Below are 18,421 nucleotides of genomic sequence, written 5' to 3' on the forward strand. Positions count from 1 at the left end.
AACAGCGTTTTTGTCAACTTTATAGGCATTTGTTATACCGCATTTGATGATAGTTCTGTTTTACGGGGGAGTTTAAAATTACGTAACAGCTGTTTATATACGAGCCAAATCGCGACTAACTGGCGACTTGGCACGAATATAGTTTTTATGCCATAAACGAATTTCCTAAACGTCTTTACGGTTATCTTATGATGAATATGAGAGCCCAACGTAGAACTTTTACTAAAGAAATTACGGAACTTAGATTTTAGACTTAGATTTTATTGTAACGGTGCTGTTCTTAGCGTCGTCAAAGTAACCATTTACGGGTCAGTGCCTGACGAGTTCGTGACAAGGTCGTGCATGAAGTTAGTATATGACGTAATCGCGGTAATGGAAGGAACACGATGCACACAAATGATAAAAAACAGAAGGTCAGTCGGAATTCAGCTGTCTTGAGTGCTTTGAGAGGGTTGGCTTAGACTAAAACCGCACAGGATTTAGCAGAAATCGACATATAGGCTGCGCCTACTTTTTCACTATCAGCAAACTAGAACATTACACTATTCACACATGCACAAGGTATCTTCTAAAACGAAGACTATTGAAATCAATCATCGTTAAAATTTGAAGCTCTGTTCGCGAACTTTTTCCCTGTGAATCTAATATCTACCACTTAATGTATGCTTCCGAGGCCGAGGGAAAGAGTGAGTTTTGTTTTCCCAAAACTCACTATTTCCCAAAGGAGTGTTCAGCCTGTTTTTGTAATTTGAAAAGAATCATGCATAGTCGTGGATTAGGCCCCCTCTGCACGATGCCGGAAGAATTTGAAAACGCAAAGATATTTCTTATTTCTCCGTTAAAATATTTATCCGCGTCCATACGTAAACACAAATACGATTCGAATTAAAACGTTAAAGTTATGTGATCCCGCAGTGCACGTTCATGCTTTCCACCCGCGTTCACATGCACGTGGAATGTCAAATTTAAAATTAGCCGACTTCTTCCTGCAAGGTTCTCTTGCCAAAGATTGCAAAGCTGGCATAAGTTGAGTCACGATCAACTCTCGAACCGAGTATTTCCGCCTAATACTAGTGATGTATCTCAAAAAATGAAAGAATCTCTTCTCATCTGTTTTGGCGCATACACCTTTCCAAAAAATTACCTTTAAGCTGCCAATTTAGTCTTGGATTTTACTGTGATGGTGCTACTCTGAGGAACACTATAACGATATGAACTCACCCGAGTCATACATTCAGTTATTTCCTTTTGAATTCTTTCACCAAGGTTCTTCTCACGGGGACTGCACACACATGCCATGTCACGTTCATCATGCACGTGCCGTCAGATTCTATAGAAATGCTACCTTATTTCTTTATTACAGTTGCATATGACCCATATCATGTCCACCACATGCTGTCACAGTGTCAGATTCTATAGAAATGCAAAACCTTTCTTACATGCATGCAGTGATAATTACATACACTATAACGCCTAACCAGGAACAATTACGAAAAACTATATTGGCAAGAATCGGACCTGCGATTTCGCCGGTAGTGCTGACCACTGGGCTACACTCTCTCGATAGGAATAGGGAAGGAGGTAGTCTACGCATAGACGGTATAGACCCTAACCCTTCCCCGCCTTTCTATTTCGGGCATGGGCCTATTTCGGGCATGGGTCTGCGGCGCAGGCTAGGAAGGAGGCAAACGATCTGAACTCGGGGGTTCTCTCCCGAGTTGAGATCGCACATAAGTGCGCGGATATGAAGCATCACGCATTCGCATAGGATGAAACCGCAGTACTCATGATACGTGTGCTCAAATAATCATCCTGACGGCTGCATGGCAAACAAAAAACGCGTGATGCAGGTGAAGAATATAGGACCGCTCTCTTTGTTCGCTTACAAATATTGTAATGAATGATTGTGTGACTTGCAGCACCGCAAAGTGCATTTCTTTATTTTCTCACAATGACTATAATCAACCGTGAATTATCCTAGTGCTCTGACGTACATCTCCAAACAATTATGTTTTCATAATTTCATTCTGATCCATGTTTACCGATAAAGATAAGGGGGAAGAAAGAATATAATGAATCCTTACGATTCATATCGTATTGAAAGTGTTCAATAGAATTTAAAAAATGGGCGGAATTTCCCAAGGCGATGAACCTTGCACACATTCACATGCGGCTAAAGATATGGGGCCGGTTGTATCAAGCCCGTTTAGCTTAAACGGTGGATAAGTCAAAATTAAAGAACACTTTTACATCTCTCTTGAATAAGTCAACTTGAATATTATGCACTGAATATGTAGTTGTAAACAGTATCTTTGTATTAAGGTTGAAAACATTTAGTTTGCTTGTTGAATAAAACGATAGACTTGCTTTCTATTTTTAACTTATCCACCGTTAAAGCTAAACGGGCTTGATACAACCGGCCCATGGAACATAAATCATTTATGATTGTTAAAATGAGAATTTTAGCAGTAATTTTGACTTCATGATCCTGTCTAAGCAATTGCCTTTGCTTTGTCTCCGTGTCAGGAGTAACACGTTCACTTTATTGATAATAGGAAAGCAGTATTTAGTATTTACGTAAATACACCAGTTTTTCTGCATGTGTCGTCGTTTTTATATTTCTTCAGAAGATAACAGTTATTTCACTCAGTGTATTTTTATTTCTTGACTGTATTCCAAATTTTATTGTTTTTATGGGTGCTCGTCAAAACACAGGAACTTTAATCAGCTAAAACCGCGATATTGAAGTGTTGTTATCAATATCTAGTCACGATCAATGCATAAACGATATAATAGACGTTTTTCATAATGACATCAGACGCGAATGATACACGAAATTTGATTGGCTCCACAAAACTAACGAGCCAATCAAACTTCGTCTAACATCTGGCATCGCAAAGTAAAGATTCAGAATTTTAGATAAGCTTCCGCGCGTTTGTGTACGTACGCACGTAAAATTTTCACTGAATATCAATTTTCTAAAATTGAAATCAATAATAGATGCTTCAAGGGAAACACGATAAATGACACAGTAAAGTAAAGTTTTGCTCTATAAGCTATTTATAATTCAGGAACCTCGAAAGCCTGGCTTTCTGTGGGTTGAAATTGATAACAAAGCAAAGCGTTCCTTGTAAACAAGCACGTATGCAAACACGTACTTGGAAACTTTGTTGTTTTTCATCTAGTCCGTCTGTGTACACATTGTCTAATTATCTTGAACCTCAAACACGCAAACTACAATACAATGAAAGACTACCGTCATGCAAAATAGACACTTGTGAGTTGTGACTACATTCTCTTGAAGATTGTCGTTGTGATAATTCTTCCAATCGTCCCTGGGTATTTAATTAAAGATATACATGCAGTCACGTTTTGTATCCTTCGTCTAAACTCACAGCCGAGTATCACAGGAGAATATTCAGGACAATTTTGCCGTAGAAACAGTCAAATAAGAGTGAAAATGAGCCTAAGTTTGTTCTTTGTGATACCCCAGTTCCAACTATTGCAGTCAAGGTCTGTTCACACGATCCAATTTTGTTGGATCCAATTCACTTCTGATGGATGTTTTATAGTCTGTTGTCTTGTAATGTACATGAGCAGCAAATCCACTAAAGTCAATGTAGTACTGCTTCATCAATAACTGAGTATATTCCATACGTCAGAAGTAAATTAGATCCAACAAAATTGGATCGTGTGAACAGACTTTTACAGGGCTTTCTCAATGAAAAGCCTAACCTTTGATATAAGCCTCTGATCTTTTCCGGTGCAAATAGCAAGCAGCTGTATATAGCTAGATGGTCTTTTACCCGGCATTCTTATTCGCTATAGGATCAGAATTCCGGTATCCCAAAGAATAGCGAGATGTTTACTCCGGGACTGAATGAAGTTGTGTCCCTTTCGCCGTTCCTCTTCCCCGCCCCCATGCAACATCAAACAAACAGATCAAAATCATTGAAATTTAATAGTTCCCTACTCCAGTTATACAGTCAACATAGACTTGGCTTACTCAAGATCACGACATTGGATATCATCCGAGCTCTTTCAGTTCTGTCTTCACACACGATAGTTCACGATTACTTGCTAACGTCCTGAAACTACCATCTGATTTTGGTAAGTGAAATTGACCAACATAAGCTTCTAAACTGATTAAAACGTAGCATATGCTTGACATGCTTGGAGTCCACGGTTCAACGTTGAAAGTAAGTTGAAGTTACTGAATTAGCATCAAATGTGGTATAACAACTGAATTAGCATCAAACGTTGTATAACAACTGCCTATTTTAGGCAGTTGCTATAACACATTTGATGCTAAGTTGGTTGAAGACGCTGCCACGCTGCTCCCTGGTTATATTGGAACATTTCTGAATTACTATTACTGAAATAACAGTCGTACGGTACTCGTACCCGTACCTCATTTGTAGTATTTTGTACAACTGTCATTTTGTTGACTAATTTGCTTTTGAAACGAGCAGAAAATAGCAACGCGATGTATATTACTCAAAATAGGAAAGCAGTTTGTAAACACGATGCCTTAAGGCCATATAGACGAACTTTGATCCTTCGGTAATCTTAACACAGTTATGGTGGAATTTTCACAACAGCTGGGGCCAATAGTTTACAGCTAGGTTAGCGCGATTAAATTTTAGTCCAGTGTTTTAGTTTATGTGCTTCTATCTGAACCACTGTTCGTTTTAAAACCTTAGAAAATATGACTTCTATCGGTCTAGAAAATATTTATGGAAAAAGATATTCAACTTTGTAAAAAAGCAATTAAAAAATTGATTTAAAAAATGAAGAGAGCGCGGTTTATCTTACGGAAGTTTTTGAATAATATGCGCTGACTTTTCTATCGTTTAGCTTATACCAACCGAATACTTTTTGACGTTTTTGATAATTTATTATTGTCTGTGTTGGATTGTCGTGGAGTGTTGAATCTATTTCGTATGAATTCTTAAAAGAAATTGAATTCCGCGTTTATCATTTCACACATGCATTGGAAATCTGATAAAACCTTTCAAGCTCTGATAAGATAGGAATTCCTTTGAAACGGAATAGCGAAAAAAATGTTTTATCCATTCGAAAATAATTCAACGTTTTCAACTAAATTGCTAGAATACGCTAAGGTAATTGCTAGAATATACTCTGAATTATTAGAATAAATCTTTCTTGCCTTACTTTCAGAGGAACTATGTTCGAATACCTAGCTTCTCATATTTCAAAAGATGTCAGATTATGTTGTGTACATAATTTCTTCATTTTATAAACACCTTTCTTTAATAAACCTGCGTCACACTTAAGCTGTTCGCTTATATAGCCAAATGTAAGATAGTCTCCTTCAGCACTTTGCGTGCGCGGGTATATTTAGGCTTTTAGCGCAAATAAATTTCTTCATAACGAGTTGGTTTTCTCGTCTTCAAATTGTTAAAAAAACGTAAAAAAAACTGCCACTGTACTCTCCCTATATGCCCGCCCTCCCGCTTTGTACGGTCACTTCAGCAGTTTCACAATCCTCTGTATATGTCAACAAACCACTCCAAATTAAGTCACGAGAGTTATGTTCATAAATCACGGGTTTATCATGTGCTATTGAGAATGAAGGAAATGAAATATCAGTTCGTGTTTGGCCAAACGAAGTCTAAAGCTTTAAAAGTTTTGTCAGTTTGATCGATCACGTTTCGTATATACGTGAGAGAAGAACACGAATATGAATAATTTCAGACACCATTAAACAATAATTCTAAGAATAATCTTCAGAATTATCAATTATACCAATTATATTATATCTTATATACAAATTATCTGGGTTTGAAATATTTTGATGATATAAGAGATTATTTTAAGATATTTTAATTATATAATAAATCTAAAATTGATGTTCACGATCGTGGAAATATCATGTACGTGCATGTGCTATTTAAAATGCTATAAGGTAACTTCTTATTAAATGTGCAAGGGTGCGTGCATGGTATAAAAACTGTCTATTAAAAGTAGACAAAAGGCAGGTTTCAAACCCTTCGACTTTGCCAGGAGAGTCAGTATGACGCTATATATATTATGATTAATTTAAATGTACTTATAGGTTATCAAATCTACATTTGAATAGATGCAATAGGGTAGGATTCGGCTGATGATTTAGTTTCAGGCTGTTTTCTACTTACGCGTCTAATTCCTTATACATGTTAACCTAATGAAAAAACTAAGCGAATAAATCGAAGGAACTTAGTTTTCTGCATATTTTAGTATGCATTAGTTGACCTAGATGTTAAATAATAAAAATTTGAAAGCATTTAAAATTTTCCGTTCGTGTATAAAAAACGCGTAAGTGCATGGCACACGGCACACGGCAGCCTTTCTATATATAACATTTAAAGAACAACCTAGAAGGTTTGAACTTTTACGTGCGTGTACGCGCGTACGTGCAAAAAAAGCGACAGTGAAAAGCAGCCCCTAACTCCTAAATAAAATGTAGCCTTGTTTTTGAATTTTCTTCGACCCTTGTTCCGTTCTATAATTGTAAATTAAGCAACTACAAAGGTATTAATCGAAATTTTTGACTTCAAGTGTTCCTAATTTGCACACACTATGTCAAAACGGTTTCACATTCAAAATCAACGCACTATTAAAAAACGTCCGGCTGTGTTTGCGCTGTGCGTCTCGATTCTACGCGCCGAAATTAAAAATCGCGTGCGTTTTGTAAACATGTTATCACTAATAACCGTTCTTCATACAGCTCATTTGTTATTCAGATATACGGGCATATTGAAATATTGACCGTCACGACTCAGCGATTTGATGTTAACTACGATAAACCGAAGTCTGAAATATCGAGAAGGTATTTTGTTGTGAAATCGAATTCGAAAACGTTGCACATTCTTAATGAAAGTAAAAGTGAAGAATTTGGACAAGCAGATCTCTAACTGGACCATTACAAGTTTAATGTGCTTTTTGAAAGCCAAAGTTGGTGTAATTTTCGTCTTATAACTGACACCTCACTGCGATATGTTTGCCAAGTGGTATTGAAGGGAAGAAATTATCTCAGACTCAGGGAAGAAATTATATCAGGGATAATTGCTTACATATTCATCGCCAGAGGAACGATCGAAGCATTTTCACGCAAAGAATCGCTATACTCGAGTCGGTACTATAAGTTCAAGCGGTGAACTTTGTTCTTTATCTCATATCAGTAGAGTCTTGATGATATTGCATCAAAAATTCATATATGTGAAAGACAGATATTTGCGAATTCTTGCTTTGAAAGACGGTTGATTGAAGAGAATTTGCTGTCCAGTGAAAAGATTTACCAGTTTTCAAATTTCACCGCAAAGCATTGTTCATTGTCAGGGTATTATAATTACAAAAGTCAAAACACCGGCCAGAATCATCGGTTCGTAGTTGTAAACACACGAGATCTAAGTTAAAAAATCCAATCGATTATACATTGATCATTGAAAAAAATGTGGAGTTTGAAAGGGTTTTTCCTTTCAAGATGTTTCAAACCAGCCAGTGCCTGCAAAGATTATTTTCCAGACCCGAGAACGCTCGAAGCGCAGATAGAGAGCAAGCAAAAAATCATTCGTGTTGTTAAAGCATTTGTGTTGATCGCATACTGCCTCGTTCTCAACGGTTTCATGGCTTATATGAAATATTACGGTGTGAATTCAGTATCTTATGGTATTGCTATCATCTCCGTTGTATCACTTGTGTATTTTGTCCATTTGTATTTCTGCGAGCGTGTTGATGTGGAGACAGGAAAGCTACGGACAGTGAGATCAGTATTCTACGCTCTTGCGATCCTTTATATCATGATCATGCTGCTGTGTTTTGCAAGTTTCCTAATGCTGACGGAGGCCGATAAAAAATCGCTTGAAGTTTGAGGATTAAAAGAAATGGAACGAAAGAACATGCAGGGTTTGTTTCATTTGATGTGCATGACGACGAACGATGAAACATCACAACGGCACTTGCATGGAATTGATGGACACATGCTGTTCTCGCAAAAGACACCGCGTCTTTTTTTAATTTGCAACCTGTTTTTGTCTGTGTATGGCGCGGTTTTTTATTACAAGAAAAAGCAAATTATTATATATCAAGTTTTCGCATCAAGCCTTCGACTTGAGTATATCATTAAAAGAAAAACAGTGTGTATATTCGTGGGATGCATTTGCTGTTTTTATTGCGTGAAATTTATGATTCTGACTGGAAAAATTGATTCTTCCTTTATCTCCGGAAAAGATCGAACACCGCAGGAAATGATGGCAATGAAAATAATTTTGTTTTGACTAAATCCAACACTTGACGATATATAAAATCTCATTTATTATAAATAAAATACAATCTACTCAAGTTTCACACAATAAAGTCTAGTTAAAAGCTTCAAAATTGTACAATACGTAGCCGGAGATAATGCAAAAAGGTAGCCCTTCAAAAACGTCAAGTTCGTACCTAAACGACGACCTTTATCAAATTAGCTGAACGAGATTGCTTTTTCATGTTATATATGCTCAGTCCAGTCCTCCTTCGAATATCAAATCGCACGCGGCTTGCACGTTACCATTCGTTGCCTGTAAAGCTCGCAGACTCAGAGCCTCGTCTTCAATCCCCATCTCACGCAGTTGCCGCAGTTCAGACTAAAAAAACGAAAGCGCAACTAAATTGTTTCGATTCTTCAAAGATATCGAAATAAATCGTTCGTTAACTATGGCTTTGATTTCTATGTGATTATAAACTTGTACCTGTGATTATTATTTGAAATTATAAGATTAATATCCGATTACGGTTTCTAAAGGTTTAAGGGACTTAGTTTTGAATGGAAAACATACACGTATCAAATTCAAGCCAGGGAACAGTTGAGAAAATGTGTCAACTATCAGTCCTTCGCCAGGAAACGAACCTACGCTTTTACGATCCCGTGCAATGCTCTTGAAAGTGGTAGCTGATAACAGCGTGGGTTGTTTCTGATTTTTGAAAGATTCAACTTGTCTACGAACCTGCCAATTATTCGTCTGTGTGTTTCCACTAGATGGATTCGTATTTCTTGCGTAATTAGCACTCAATGCGGAGGCCATGGCTTGGTTGAAGAACTCCGACGATATACGCTGTTGAGGTTGAGGTTGGCTGGGAGCCTGGGACGTACTGGTTCTTGCTGATGACGAAGCCGGTAAATTGACTAGACAGATATGAAACGCATTATGTACAATTTCTAAGTAATATGAGGTGTTTTTCAGTGATATACGGCGTTTTTTCGTGATATACGGTGTTTTTTCATCCCTTTGTATGATAAAAGGTGATTTTTAGTGATATAAGGTGATTTCTGAGTGATATGAAGTGTTTTTGTATGATAAAAAGTGATTTTAGGTGATATAAGGTGATTTTTGTGAAACCTAGGTATTTCTGAGTGATACCAAGTGATTCTGAGTGATAGACGAAGTTCCTAACCACTTTCACTTATTGCTCCTCTTATTAAATATTTAGCAATTAGCATTTTGCTCAAGACTTGATAAATAAAGTGTTGGAAATTTTAATTGGGCTATAGACCTGCATGAACACAGAGTAAAGCTAACAGGTTATTGAAGAACTGGTCATTATTTGGTTTGGCTGCATAGCAGGATGCCTGTGTTTGTGGTTTAGATGTCAACATTGACAATATTCACCTGCAGTTGTTTGAGTAGATGTGGACACAAGGTTAGCCCTGGCTGTTTGCAAAGCTGATGCTAAAAATGATGATGTAATAGGCCTTCGTGAGCTTCCTCCACTAGTACCAGGGTTCTCACGATTTTGAATAGCTTCTTCATGGGCTGCTAGTAGTTCAGCTTGAGCTAACATCTGAGAAAAAAATTTGGAAAAATATTAAGAAAGCTCTACAGACTGAAATATCTTGTTGAATGGACTTTCTCTGGATAGACATGCAGGATAATCACTTCCCTTTTCCCACCTCACAATGGTATATTCTCACCTTCCCCCATTTCACCCCCATAGTGGTCTCTTCCACCCCTGCCTTTTCATGCCACAATGGTGCATTTTCAACCCCCCCCCTTTCACTGTCACAACAGTGTGCTTTATCATTTTCCACCACAAGCATCTTGATCTATTTGTTCATTGTTTGTACCTCTGGTTCAATGTCCATGAAATCATCATCTTCAGAATTTGAAGGCCTTCTGACTCTTGATGACCCTGAGATATCTTTGGTTATGTCGGCAGCTATGTGCGACGCAGCTTGAACAAGCGCTGGGTGCTCCTTTTCTAATCTAAATACAAATAGCATGGAATAAAGCCAATATGTGATAACAATGTCAGGGTATCTCTTGGAACATGGATCATATCTTCACTTACTTTGAAATGTCCCCGGATATCACAAGATTCTGTAGGATCTCTGGATCTTTAAGTATTGCTAAAGAATAACAAAACAGTCTTTAAAAAACCTAGCTGTCTCATAATGCTTTCAAAGGCTTGTCAAAATCACTAATGTAAGAGCTTTTACCACTTCACTTTTATTACTTTAACAATCAAGAGAACTTACACAAAGCCACCGGATCTTTGGCCAGAGCTGGCGTTGTTGCCAAAATATTCTCCAAGGTCTGTGGGTTCTTCAGAAGAGCATACATCTGGTTGGATAAGATATGAAATGATATAGTTATCTGAATATTATATAATTATACTCATTTTCAATCTTAGCAACTATGCAATCACCTTATCCTTGTAAACAGGACTTCCAGCTGCAGCTTGAAGGACAGGGACAATATCTTCTGCATTTACATCAAGATCAAGCTCTATGTCTTAAATAATAAAATGGGACAATTATTCACATCTTATGTGTTGAAATGTTTGCTTATACTATAAACCAATGGTCAGAAATCTGAATTACTACACTGCATTCAAATTTGGCTTTTTCTCAACATTCAAGCAAACCGTATTTACATAATAGACTTGGGGGCTAATTATTCAATAAAATTATCATACACTGAATTTTGGTTGCTTATATTTGAAGAATTAGGCCCTAAAATGTGGTAATCCCATGGACGCATAAAGACACTCTTTTCCAATACGTTTCCATAGGATTTTAGAGCAAATAACATCAATTACCTTGAGCTATTGGTGATCTGTAAATAATATAAACGGTAGCGTCTTCCTTGACACCATAAGACTCCAGGGTCTCATCATCTTTTAATAACAGTCCTTTGTAAATGACATCTGATTGAGAAAAACATAGATAGAAATATTATATACTAAAGGCAGCGTTAGACGATACGTGTAGCAACATATTTCGCATTATTTGTACCAAAATAACCACATTTTCAACCACAATTTATATACGACCCACCGTGTAATTTTTCATCAATACCGCTAGATTCTGACAGCTTCGCTTTTAGTTCGGAGACAGAAGCGTTAAACGACATGTCTTCAAGTTTAAATTTATTTCCCTTTTGCGTTAGCGCTTCTTTTATCCAGATGCATGGCATGTTTTAACAACAACTATATTATACAATAAGAAATTAAATTTTTTCTATTTTTTAATTTTCATTGTTTTGTAAAAATTTTTAAAAATAGTACTATAAACTAACACTAGGGCCCAGACTCACATGGTTGCGGTGTTATATATAGATCAGTGACTTTGATTTTTTGGTGTACGCATGTCATAACATGTTCAAAAACGTTCCCACAATCATAACAGCAGACGTTGGTAGATATATAGGAACGTGAGCGATCCGATTGTAAGGTGATTCTTCATTGGTTCATTAGGGAGATGATGATTGGTTAATCACCTCATTAGGTGATAAGTGTCGTCCATTTTTGTTACGCATAGACACTTGCCCATCTGATCCCAAGGAGGTAAAGCGAAAGAAATCATGTAATTAATTTAAAAGCGAATCCAATGTTGACTGCAGTTTCCCCCAATGGGTTATGTGATCATTGTGATGACTATCTTGATTCTTTCTTGATTCTTGAATCTTCAATTGAATTGTAAATCACGTCTGACGTATGGAATGAAGTTTCTTGTTGATTGGCTTGCGTTCATTTGCTATCCATAATGCAAGTCAACAGACTATAAACCATCCATTAGAAGTGAATTGGATCATTTAGCCGTAAAATTCTGCAATTTTACTCATTTTAATATGCTCTTTCTGGGAATACACATTTAATGAGTTATTGTTCCAGGTTCTATATAGTTCACTGACCGAGCGTTTTCCCATCAGACTTTGCGTCGCCTGTTTCCTAATTAATTACAAAATTTTTGCATGAGGTTTCAACCACGAAGTTTTTAGAGTTTTAACTGCACATTTTACTGCCAATTTCTTCCAAAAAATGCCTCGTGGAGACGACAGCGGGTAAGGTTAATGGTTAATCAAACTTTTGACAAAAAAATCAACCTTCTAAGGGGGTTTTTTCTGGAATGATTCGAGCCTGAACTTAGTAAAGGATCATCCTTTTATAGAATGCTGCAGACTGACTATAAAGTTTTGCAATTTTAGGAACCGTTTTGCGGTAAAACAAATTGGGTTTCAGGGGCATTAATTCTGAGTGCTGCATATTTCATTTTAGGAAAATATTTGTTGGTGGATTGAGTTATGAAACGACTAAAGGTTAGTGGAAGTTTTCACGATCTAACTTTATAGTGTCAAGCCATGTGAGAACCGTCATGCAGAGTGCAGACTCAAGCTTCAGGCGAGCTCAAAGATAGGAAAAACTATTTAGTTATTTTCTTCCCCAGCCATTGTTCTTTGTACATTCTCCATGATATTGTATTCTTTCCACAGAGGGTCTTGAAAGTTACTTCTCTAAGTATGGTGAGATTGGAGATTGTGTTATCATGAAGGCAAAAGATCAGGTTGACCCAAGGATTGAACGATCCAGGTAAACATTCTAGACACATGATCTTAAAGCTGTTTCCCATTACATTGCCATGAATCGGCTTTAGACCATTTAACAATGTTTCTCTTGATAAATTTCATAGGAAATTGAGTTTGGGCAAAGGAATTTCATGAGAAACTTTGGTGATAATTATATTAAATATTTTTGTAGAGGCTTTGGTTTCGTCACTTTCCATGATCCAAGCTGTGTTCAGAAAGTTATTGACAGCCGGCCACATTATTTGGATAACAAAGAGGTGCTATATACTTGTGATTTAAAAATATTTAATGAGCCTCTGTTTATATATATTAATGTACTCATAGTTTTAATATTCTTAATTTCTAGATTGATCCAAAACCAGCTGTTCCCAGAGCACCAGGAAGTGCTGGCCCAGTATGTTTCAAATTTTACATGAAAGCTCTGAAGTAAATATCTTTCATCTGGTAGTAAACTTCATTCATTTTCTCTCTCAATATCCAGTTGCCAATTCCCAAGACCGCAGGTAGTCGAAGCTTCAAAATTTTCATTGGAGGTGTTGCCCAGGGAACGACTGAAGAAGACTTGAAGATTTTCTTCCAGACATTTGGTCCTGTAAGTAATCTTACTGTGTAAATAAGGCAATAGAAGAGAGAACTATGTTTGGATATGCAATGACATTTAACACCAATGGACAAATCAAATAGCAAAACAATTCCTATTTTATCCTTTGTAATTGTACAAGTCAAGTTTCGCCCTTGAGGAGTGCCTTAAGAATGATTTATGGTAAAAATATTGAGACATATTTCACCCTTGACAGGTCGCTGATGTCTCACTTATGAAAGACGTAAAGACTGGACGTATGAGGGGTAGGTGATTTTAAGATCTAGATTTTACACATAGTATTATGCAATTATCATATTGGGGGAAATGTTACTATTGTAGGATAGTTTTGCTAATCTTTGCTTTTAGAAAATTAGGAGCAAATTCTTCTCCCATGCATTTTATATGTTGACTGTTGAGTCGTTTATATCCTCTTAAATGGCTGCCCTTGTCTACATGCTAGATTATTTAACTAATGTATTTATTACTTTATATATTATAGATTTAGCCTCACATTCCTCTCTAGATTATCTTAAGCCTTACTTCCTTGGTTAACATATTTTAAAAAATCCTCTAAAAGTCATTTAAAACCATTAGAGAAGTTAGTTTTTATCGCTACATAAAACTATTCACAAATGCTCAAAAATACATTTTACCATAGTAAATTTCAAAGCCTAAAATCTATTAATTTACCATAGTTTGCAACAAAAGCTGCCTAGGTAGTTTTCTACTATACAGTAGCTTTACTATAGTACCTACCATAAGAGTATTTCGAACTAGGCTACTATAGTTACTAAAATGTAGTAATGCACAAAAAATTCGGTTTCTACATCTGTTGTTACAAAAACAGACACAGTAGAGTTTAGTTTTTCGGACATTTTTACGGTTCGGTCTCCGGAATTAAATGGTTTTTAAAAATCATGGTTAACCTCTGGAAGCTACGCTGGTCATCCATGTGAATTAAACTTCTGGTGTGTTCGGTCGCGAATAGGCTTTGGATTTGTTGGCTTTCATACGGAAGAACCCGTCACGAAGATTTGTGCCATACGTTATCATCAAATCAATGGAAAAACGGTGTAGTTTACTGTTCCATATATCTTTAAATAAAGCAGAGCTCAATGATCATGCAAGCAGTGAATTATGGCCTTTTGTGGCTTAGTCCAATCACAAAATAACAGCACTTGATTTGGCTTACTTTGGTGAAAACAAACCTCTAAAATGTTTCTTTCTGAAAAAAGATATTATATTTTAACTTAACAGCTACCTCAAGAAATTGAAAAAGATTTGAAACTTGAAAATGTTTGTGTATTCCTTGCTTGTGTGGAACTGTTTCTGCTTTATTGTTTTTTTTAAAATTGCTAAAACATTTATTTAAGTAGTAGACTTTAATTTTTAGTATATATAGCATAAATTCAATTTTAATTTATTGTAGTTGCTATGATCCTATAGGCCCAATATTTTTATTTTAAACTAGTTAGTAATAACTGCTTTTTATTTATAATATTCCTGCCAGTTGTACTTAAAATCAATATGTCAAAAGATCTTGGATCACTGAACTTCAGATTTTGTTTCATTTCGCACGGATATATTAATACGCCTTGTGGAAAACGGGCTTTAGTAGTTCTGATTCCAGACAGCGAGAGTTTTAACTAGAACTGGCAGTTCTTGTTCTGCAATTTACAAGTTCTAAACAGTTCGATGTTTTATGAACAGGTTGAGGCAAAGAAGGCGGAGCCTCGAGACAGTCGTACTCCCTCGGTGATTGGCGGAAATTCTGGTATGGGTCGTGGGATGGCGATGCAAAATGCGTATGCTGTAACAGGTAATTAATGATGAAATTTGTACCTCCATAGATAGCAGTCTGTATGGAATCATAGAGGCTATAAATACAATGTTTATTCACAGGGAACATTGCAATTTTGCCACTAGTGTTACTTGGTTATTTGATTATTGGAATAACTACAGTGTCAATGTTGGCAGAAATTAAATGGTTGTTGATGATGTCTTTGAGCACATCATATTGATGTTCTTTTATTGTCACAATCTACATTACATAATTACATTACAACTTGGAAGAAAAATTAAGAGCTGATTGAGCTTTTCAGTGTATATAAAGTAGGCTAAGGTGTTCAAAAATCAAAATATTCTGTTGATGTTTATAGCTGGGTATGGTATGGGAGCGTATGGTGGTGCAGATGCTCGTATGTATGGCGCAGGATATGGTGGACAAGCTGTTTCAGCTCAAGCTGGTCATTATGGTGTGCCTGCGGCTTCAGTTCCAGCCTCTCAATACTCTGGTTTTGGTATGTGTAAAAAGTGGTTGTTTGTGTTAGAACCAATGTTACTTACTGTATGGCCTCACTCCAAGTGGAACTACAGTGCCAAGGGTGGCAAGATAAAACAGTGGCAAGTTGACATGTGAAAATACTCGTAATAAATCATTGATCTACATAATCTTCATTTCTGTAGTCACCGGAAACAGCATACCAGCTTCATATGCGGAGCGAACTGGTGTCGCTGTAGCCCAGGATCCCGGTGCTCAAGCTTATGGAGGTTTGTGATAACTGATGATACAATACACACTGGATCAACACATGGCTCTTCAATTCTTCCAGTATACATTATATTGTCCAGTTTAGTTTCACCTCATTTCTGAAGGAAATCCTGTTAATTTTAATGCAATACTTTTCCACTCCAAACATTTGCCACAGGCGTTACATAGTTATTTTGATCAGTAATAACTATAGTTTCACAGTTGGCAGACAGAAAATTGATAATGTATCTTGAAGCACTTCAACATGTTGATGGGGCTTCTTTGTATATTATCAGATACTATAAGTACAGTTACATAGGAAATAACTTTGCAGTTATTAAATGTTAACATCACCGATATCATCATTGCTAACATCATCACCAATATCATCATTGCTAACATCATCACCAATATCATCATTGCTAACATCATCACCAATATCATCATTGCCAACATCATCACCAATATCATCATTGCCAACATCATCACCAATATCATTGCTAACATCGTCACCAATATCATCATTGCTAGCATCGTCACCAATATCATCACTGTCAACATCATCTCCAATATCATCACCAATAACATCATTGCTAACATCCACATCATCCAAATATCATAATCTTCAATATAATTAATACTATCATCACCAATACCATCATCACTAATATCATTATAATCACGAACTTGCTTTTACAACCATAGCCTATGGCTCGTCGATAGGTATGTATGGTGCTGTGGGCGCACCTTCCTCAGCGGCCGCCGCCAATGCTCGTTACAATGACTTCGCCGGTGTACCTCAAGGTCAACCCATTGCCTCACAAGCGGCTGCAATACCAACCCGCAGCGAAGTAGCTGGTGCTGAATATGGTGCTGGTTATGGCGTTTATGGTATGTAGACAGAGAACTGCTCGTCTTCTTGTTCAGCAAATCCTAAGAACACAAATTTATTATTAGGATTAGATTGAGGATTAGGGCTAACAGCTAACTCTAATCAGCCATAAACCTGATCCTAATCCTAACCTGATATCAAGGATTAAATTAGTGTAACGAATTCATGGTATTAAGTTCACGGAAACCAGGTATTATAATCCATCGCAATTATTGCTATCGACGCTGGGCTGTCAATGTAATCTTTGTGTGGTGATTATTTTCATTAATCAAAACGATAAATTAGTGTATTTCAGATTTATCGAACATGGAATTACTACCAATCTTGGATCTAGTTTTAGACTCTTAGCACAGGCGATTTCATCTCATCCTTGTTATTTTAAGGTCTCGGAAGTTATCAACAAGAAGCGTCTCAGTACGGCCCAACACGTGGAGGTTTATCCGAGGTTGCATTCGCTGGTGGTGCAGGTGCAGGGGCTGCTGGTGCTGGTGTACCAACCAGCGTATATGGTGGTGAACCTGGTGGTTATCCTGCCGCCAGTATGTACGATGGTATGGGTCGAGGTGCTGGTGGCAATGCCTCAAGAGGGTACCATCCTTATGGGCGATAGACGATCGTTAGAGAAAAATTTTAGACTTAATTTTATTTCTTGGATTTTATTGCTTTTTAAACGTTTATATTAGAGATTTATTGTGCAATGGCATAAACACACAACGCGATGTTAGTATTTATAAAACTCGCTTGAGTTCATAAACAGGAGATTGGATTTAAGCGTACGTTATGCCTGCAGCGTCTTAGGCATGCTGCTGTTAACGTTTTCCAATCCATATTTCTGGGAAGAAAACAGAATGAGGCCACTTTTAATGTGGTTGAACAAAGAAGTCAAACATTTGTATCTTTGGATAAAAAGAAGTTAGAAATAGATTGAGTTGTGATGTGATTATTAATCAGCTGCTGTAATGAAATTTACAACAAAACCTGTGTTCGTATAATTGTGGGGTTCTAACAGACAGTTAGGTGGACATTTGAAAGAAGAGGTCCTTGACAATGTTATTTTCAAATGTAAAACTAGCCAAAGTACATTTCTGCTCCCTTTATATGCTAGTAATTTGTTACTACTTACTACTATTGCTAGTAGAAAGATATGAGCCCGTGGCAGAAACGAAAGCAGGGCAAACGCCTCCGGTGGTCATGAATTTTCACAATTGAAGGTTATGATCATTTTCCAGTAAACTTTTTTAATGTGATACAAATATCTATTGACTATAATTGTCCAATAATAATGCGTGTTAAAATGACTGAAATAATGTGAAATTGACACTTTTTTTCTGGAGTTTCCAAGAAATTTGTAAGTATTTAATACTCACGTTTGGGGTGTCGAAATAAAATAGTCGTTTTACTTAAGTAAAAAGTTTTTCACAAAAAATAAGAAAACTGCAAAATTAATCTCATGCTTAAGGAAGTTCATTTATTATAATCATAAGTAGGGCACTTATAACTGGACAATATACGTTCTTTGTCTTCCATTTTCGCTGGCTGTACGGACCTATATACATAATTTCCTTGTCTGT

The 18,421-nt window shown here is 36.7% G+C and overlaps 2 protein-coding genes, 1 long non-coding RNA gene and 1 other non-coding gene across 5 annotated transcripts in view; 3 read left to right on the plus strand and 1 right to left on the minus strand.

The window, feature by feature from the left end:
• Positions 1–8,302, plus strand: part of LOC114529364 — a 27,604-nt gene extending 19,302 nt beyond the window's left edge. The window contains exons 3-4 of the long non-coding RNA XR_003687611.1: positions 3,829–4,110; positions 6,747–8,302. This is a non-coding gene — a long non-coding RNA (uncharacterized LOC114529364). The remainder of the gene's footprint in view (positions 1–3,828; positions 4,111–6,746) is intronic.
• On the minus strand, positions 8,299–11,526 carry LOC114529361 (ubiquitin-like protein 7). Its single transcript, XM_028551140.1, has 9 exons — positions 11,318–11,526; positions 11,080–11,187; positions 10,687–10,772; positions 10,517–10,601; positions 10,330–10,387; positions 10,106–10,244; positions 9,651–9,822; positions 8,988–9,166; positions 8,299–8,627 (listed from the first exon to the last, which is right to left on the minus strand). The coding sequence occupies exons 1-9, from the start codon at positions 11,454–11,456 to the stop codon at positions 8,502–8,504; spliced, it is 1,092 nt and encodes a 363-aa protein (XP_028406941.1). The 5' UTR covers positions 11,457–11,526; the 3' UTR covers positions 8,299–8,501.
• A 190-nt stretch (positions 11,527–11,716) lies between these two features.
• On the plus strand, positions 11,717–11,818 carry LOC114529522. The gene has a single exon (XR_003687642.1). It is a non-coding gene; the product is annotated as a small nucleolar RNA U13 (small nucleolar RNA).
• Positions 11,819–11,953: 135 nt separating this feature from the next.
• LOC114529434 (RNA-binding protein Musashi homolog 2-like) lies at positions 11,954–17,936 on the plus strand. Of its 2 annotated transcripts, none has more exons than XM_028551240.1 (13): positions 11,954–12,323; positions 12,538–12,578; positions 12,753–12,849; positions 13,018–13,102; positions 13,192–13,239; positions 13,327–13,437; positions 13,643–13,691; positions 14,417–14,499; positions 15,139–15,247; positions 15,588–15,728; positions 15,895–15,978; positions 16,682–16,849; positions 17,234–17,936. In XM_028551240.1, exons 1-13 carry the CDS (start codon positions 12,301–12,303, stop codon positions 17,458–17,460), a joined length of 1,266 nt encoding a protein of 421 aa, XP_028407041.1. In that variant the 5' UTR covers positions 11,954–12,300; the 3' UTR covers positions 17,461–17,936. The 2 variants fall into 2 exon arrangements, with proteins under 2 accessions (XP_028407041.1, XP_028407040.1); XM_028551239.1 differs by having other exon boundaries at positions 11,964–12,323; positions 16,664–16,849; positions 17,234–17,931.
• Positions 17,937–18,421: the final 485 nt, after the last annotated feature.

The sequence above is a fragment of the Dendronephthya gigantea genome, unplaced genomic scaffold, assembly GCF_004324835.1.
Source record: "Dendronephthya gigantea isolate DGI-Jeju-01 unplaced genomic scaffold, DenGig_1.0 000056F, whole genome shotgun sequence".
Taxonomy (NCBI): Eukaryota; Metazoa; Cnidaria; class Anthozoa; order Malacalcyonacea; family Nephtheidae; genus Dendronephthya; species Dendronephthya gigantea.

What these genes read in the sequence shown, in the direction of transcription:
- LOC114529361 (XM_028551140.1), bottom strand. Translation starts at nt 11,456, where the DNA reads ATGCCATGCATCTGGATAAAAGAAGCGCTAACGCAAAAGGGAAATAAA. An exon ending in GTCCTGTTTACAAGGATAAG is followed by an intron (nt 10,602 to 10,686) that starts GTGATTGCATAG and finishes TTATCCAACCAG; the next exon opens with ATGTATGCTCTTCTGAAGAA. An exon ending in ATATCCGGGGACATTTCAAA is followed by an intron (nt 10,245 to 10,329) that starts GTAAGTGAAGAT and finishes ATTTGTATTTAG; the next exon opens with ATTAGAAAAGGAGCACCCAG.
- LOC114529434 (XM_028551239.1), top strand. Translation starts at nt 12,301, where the DNA reads ATGCCTCGTGGAGACGACAGCGG. An exon ending in CCAAGGATTGAACGATCCAG is followed by an intron (nt 12,850 to 13,017) that starts GTAAACATTCTA and finishes ATATTTTTGTAG; the next exon opens with AGGCTTTGGTTTCGTCACTT. An exon ending in TGCTGGTTATGGCGTTTATG is followed by an intron (nt 16,850 to 17,233) that starts GTATGTAGACAG and finishes TGTTATTTTAAG; the next exon opens with GTCTCGGAAGTTATCAACAA.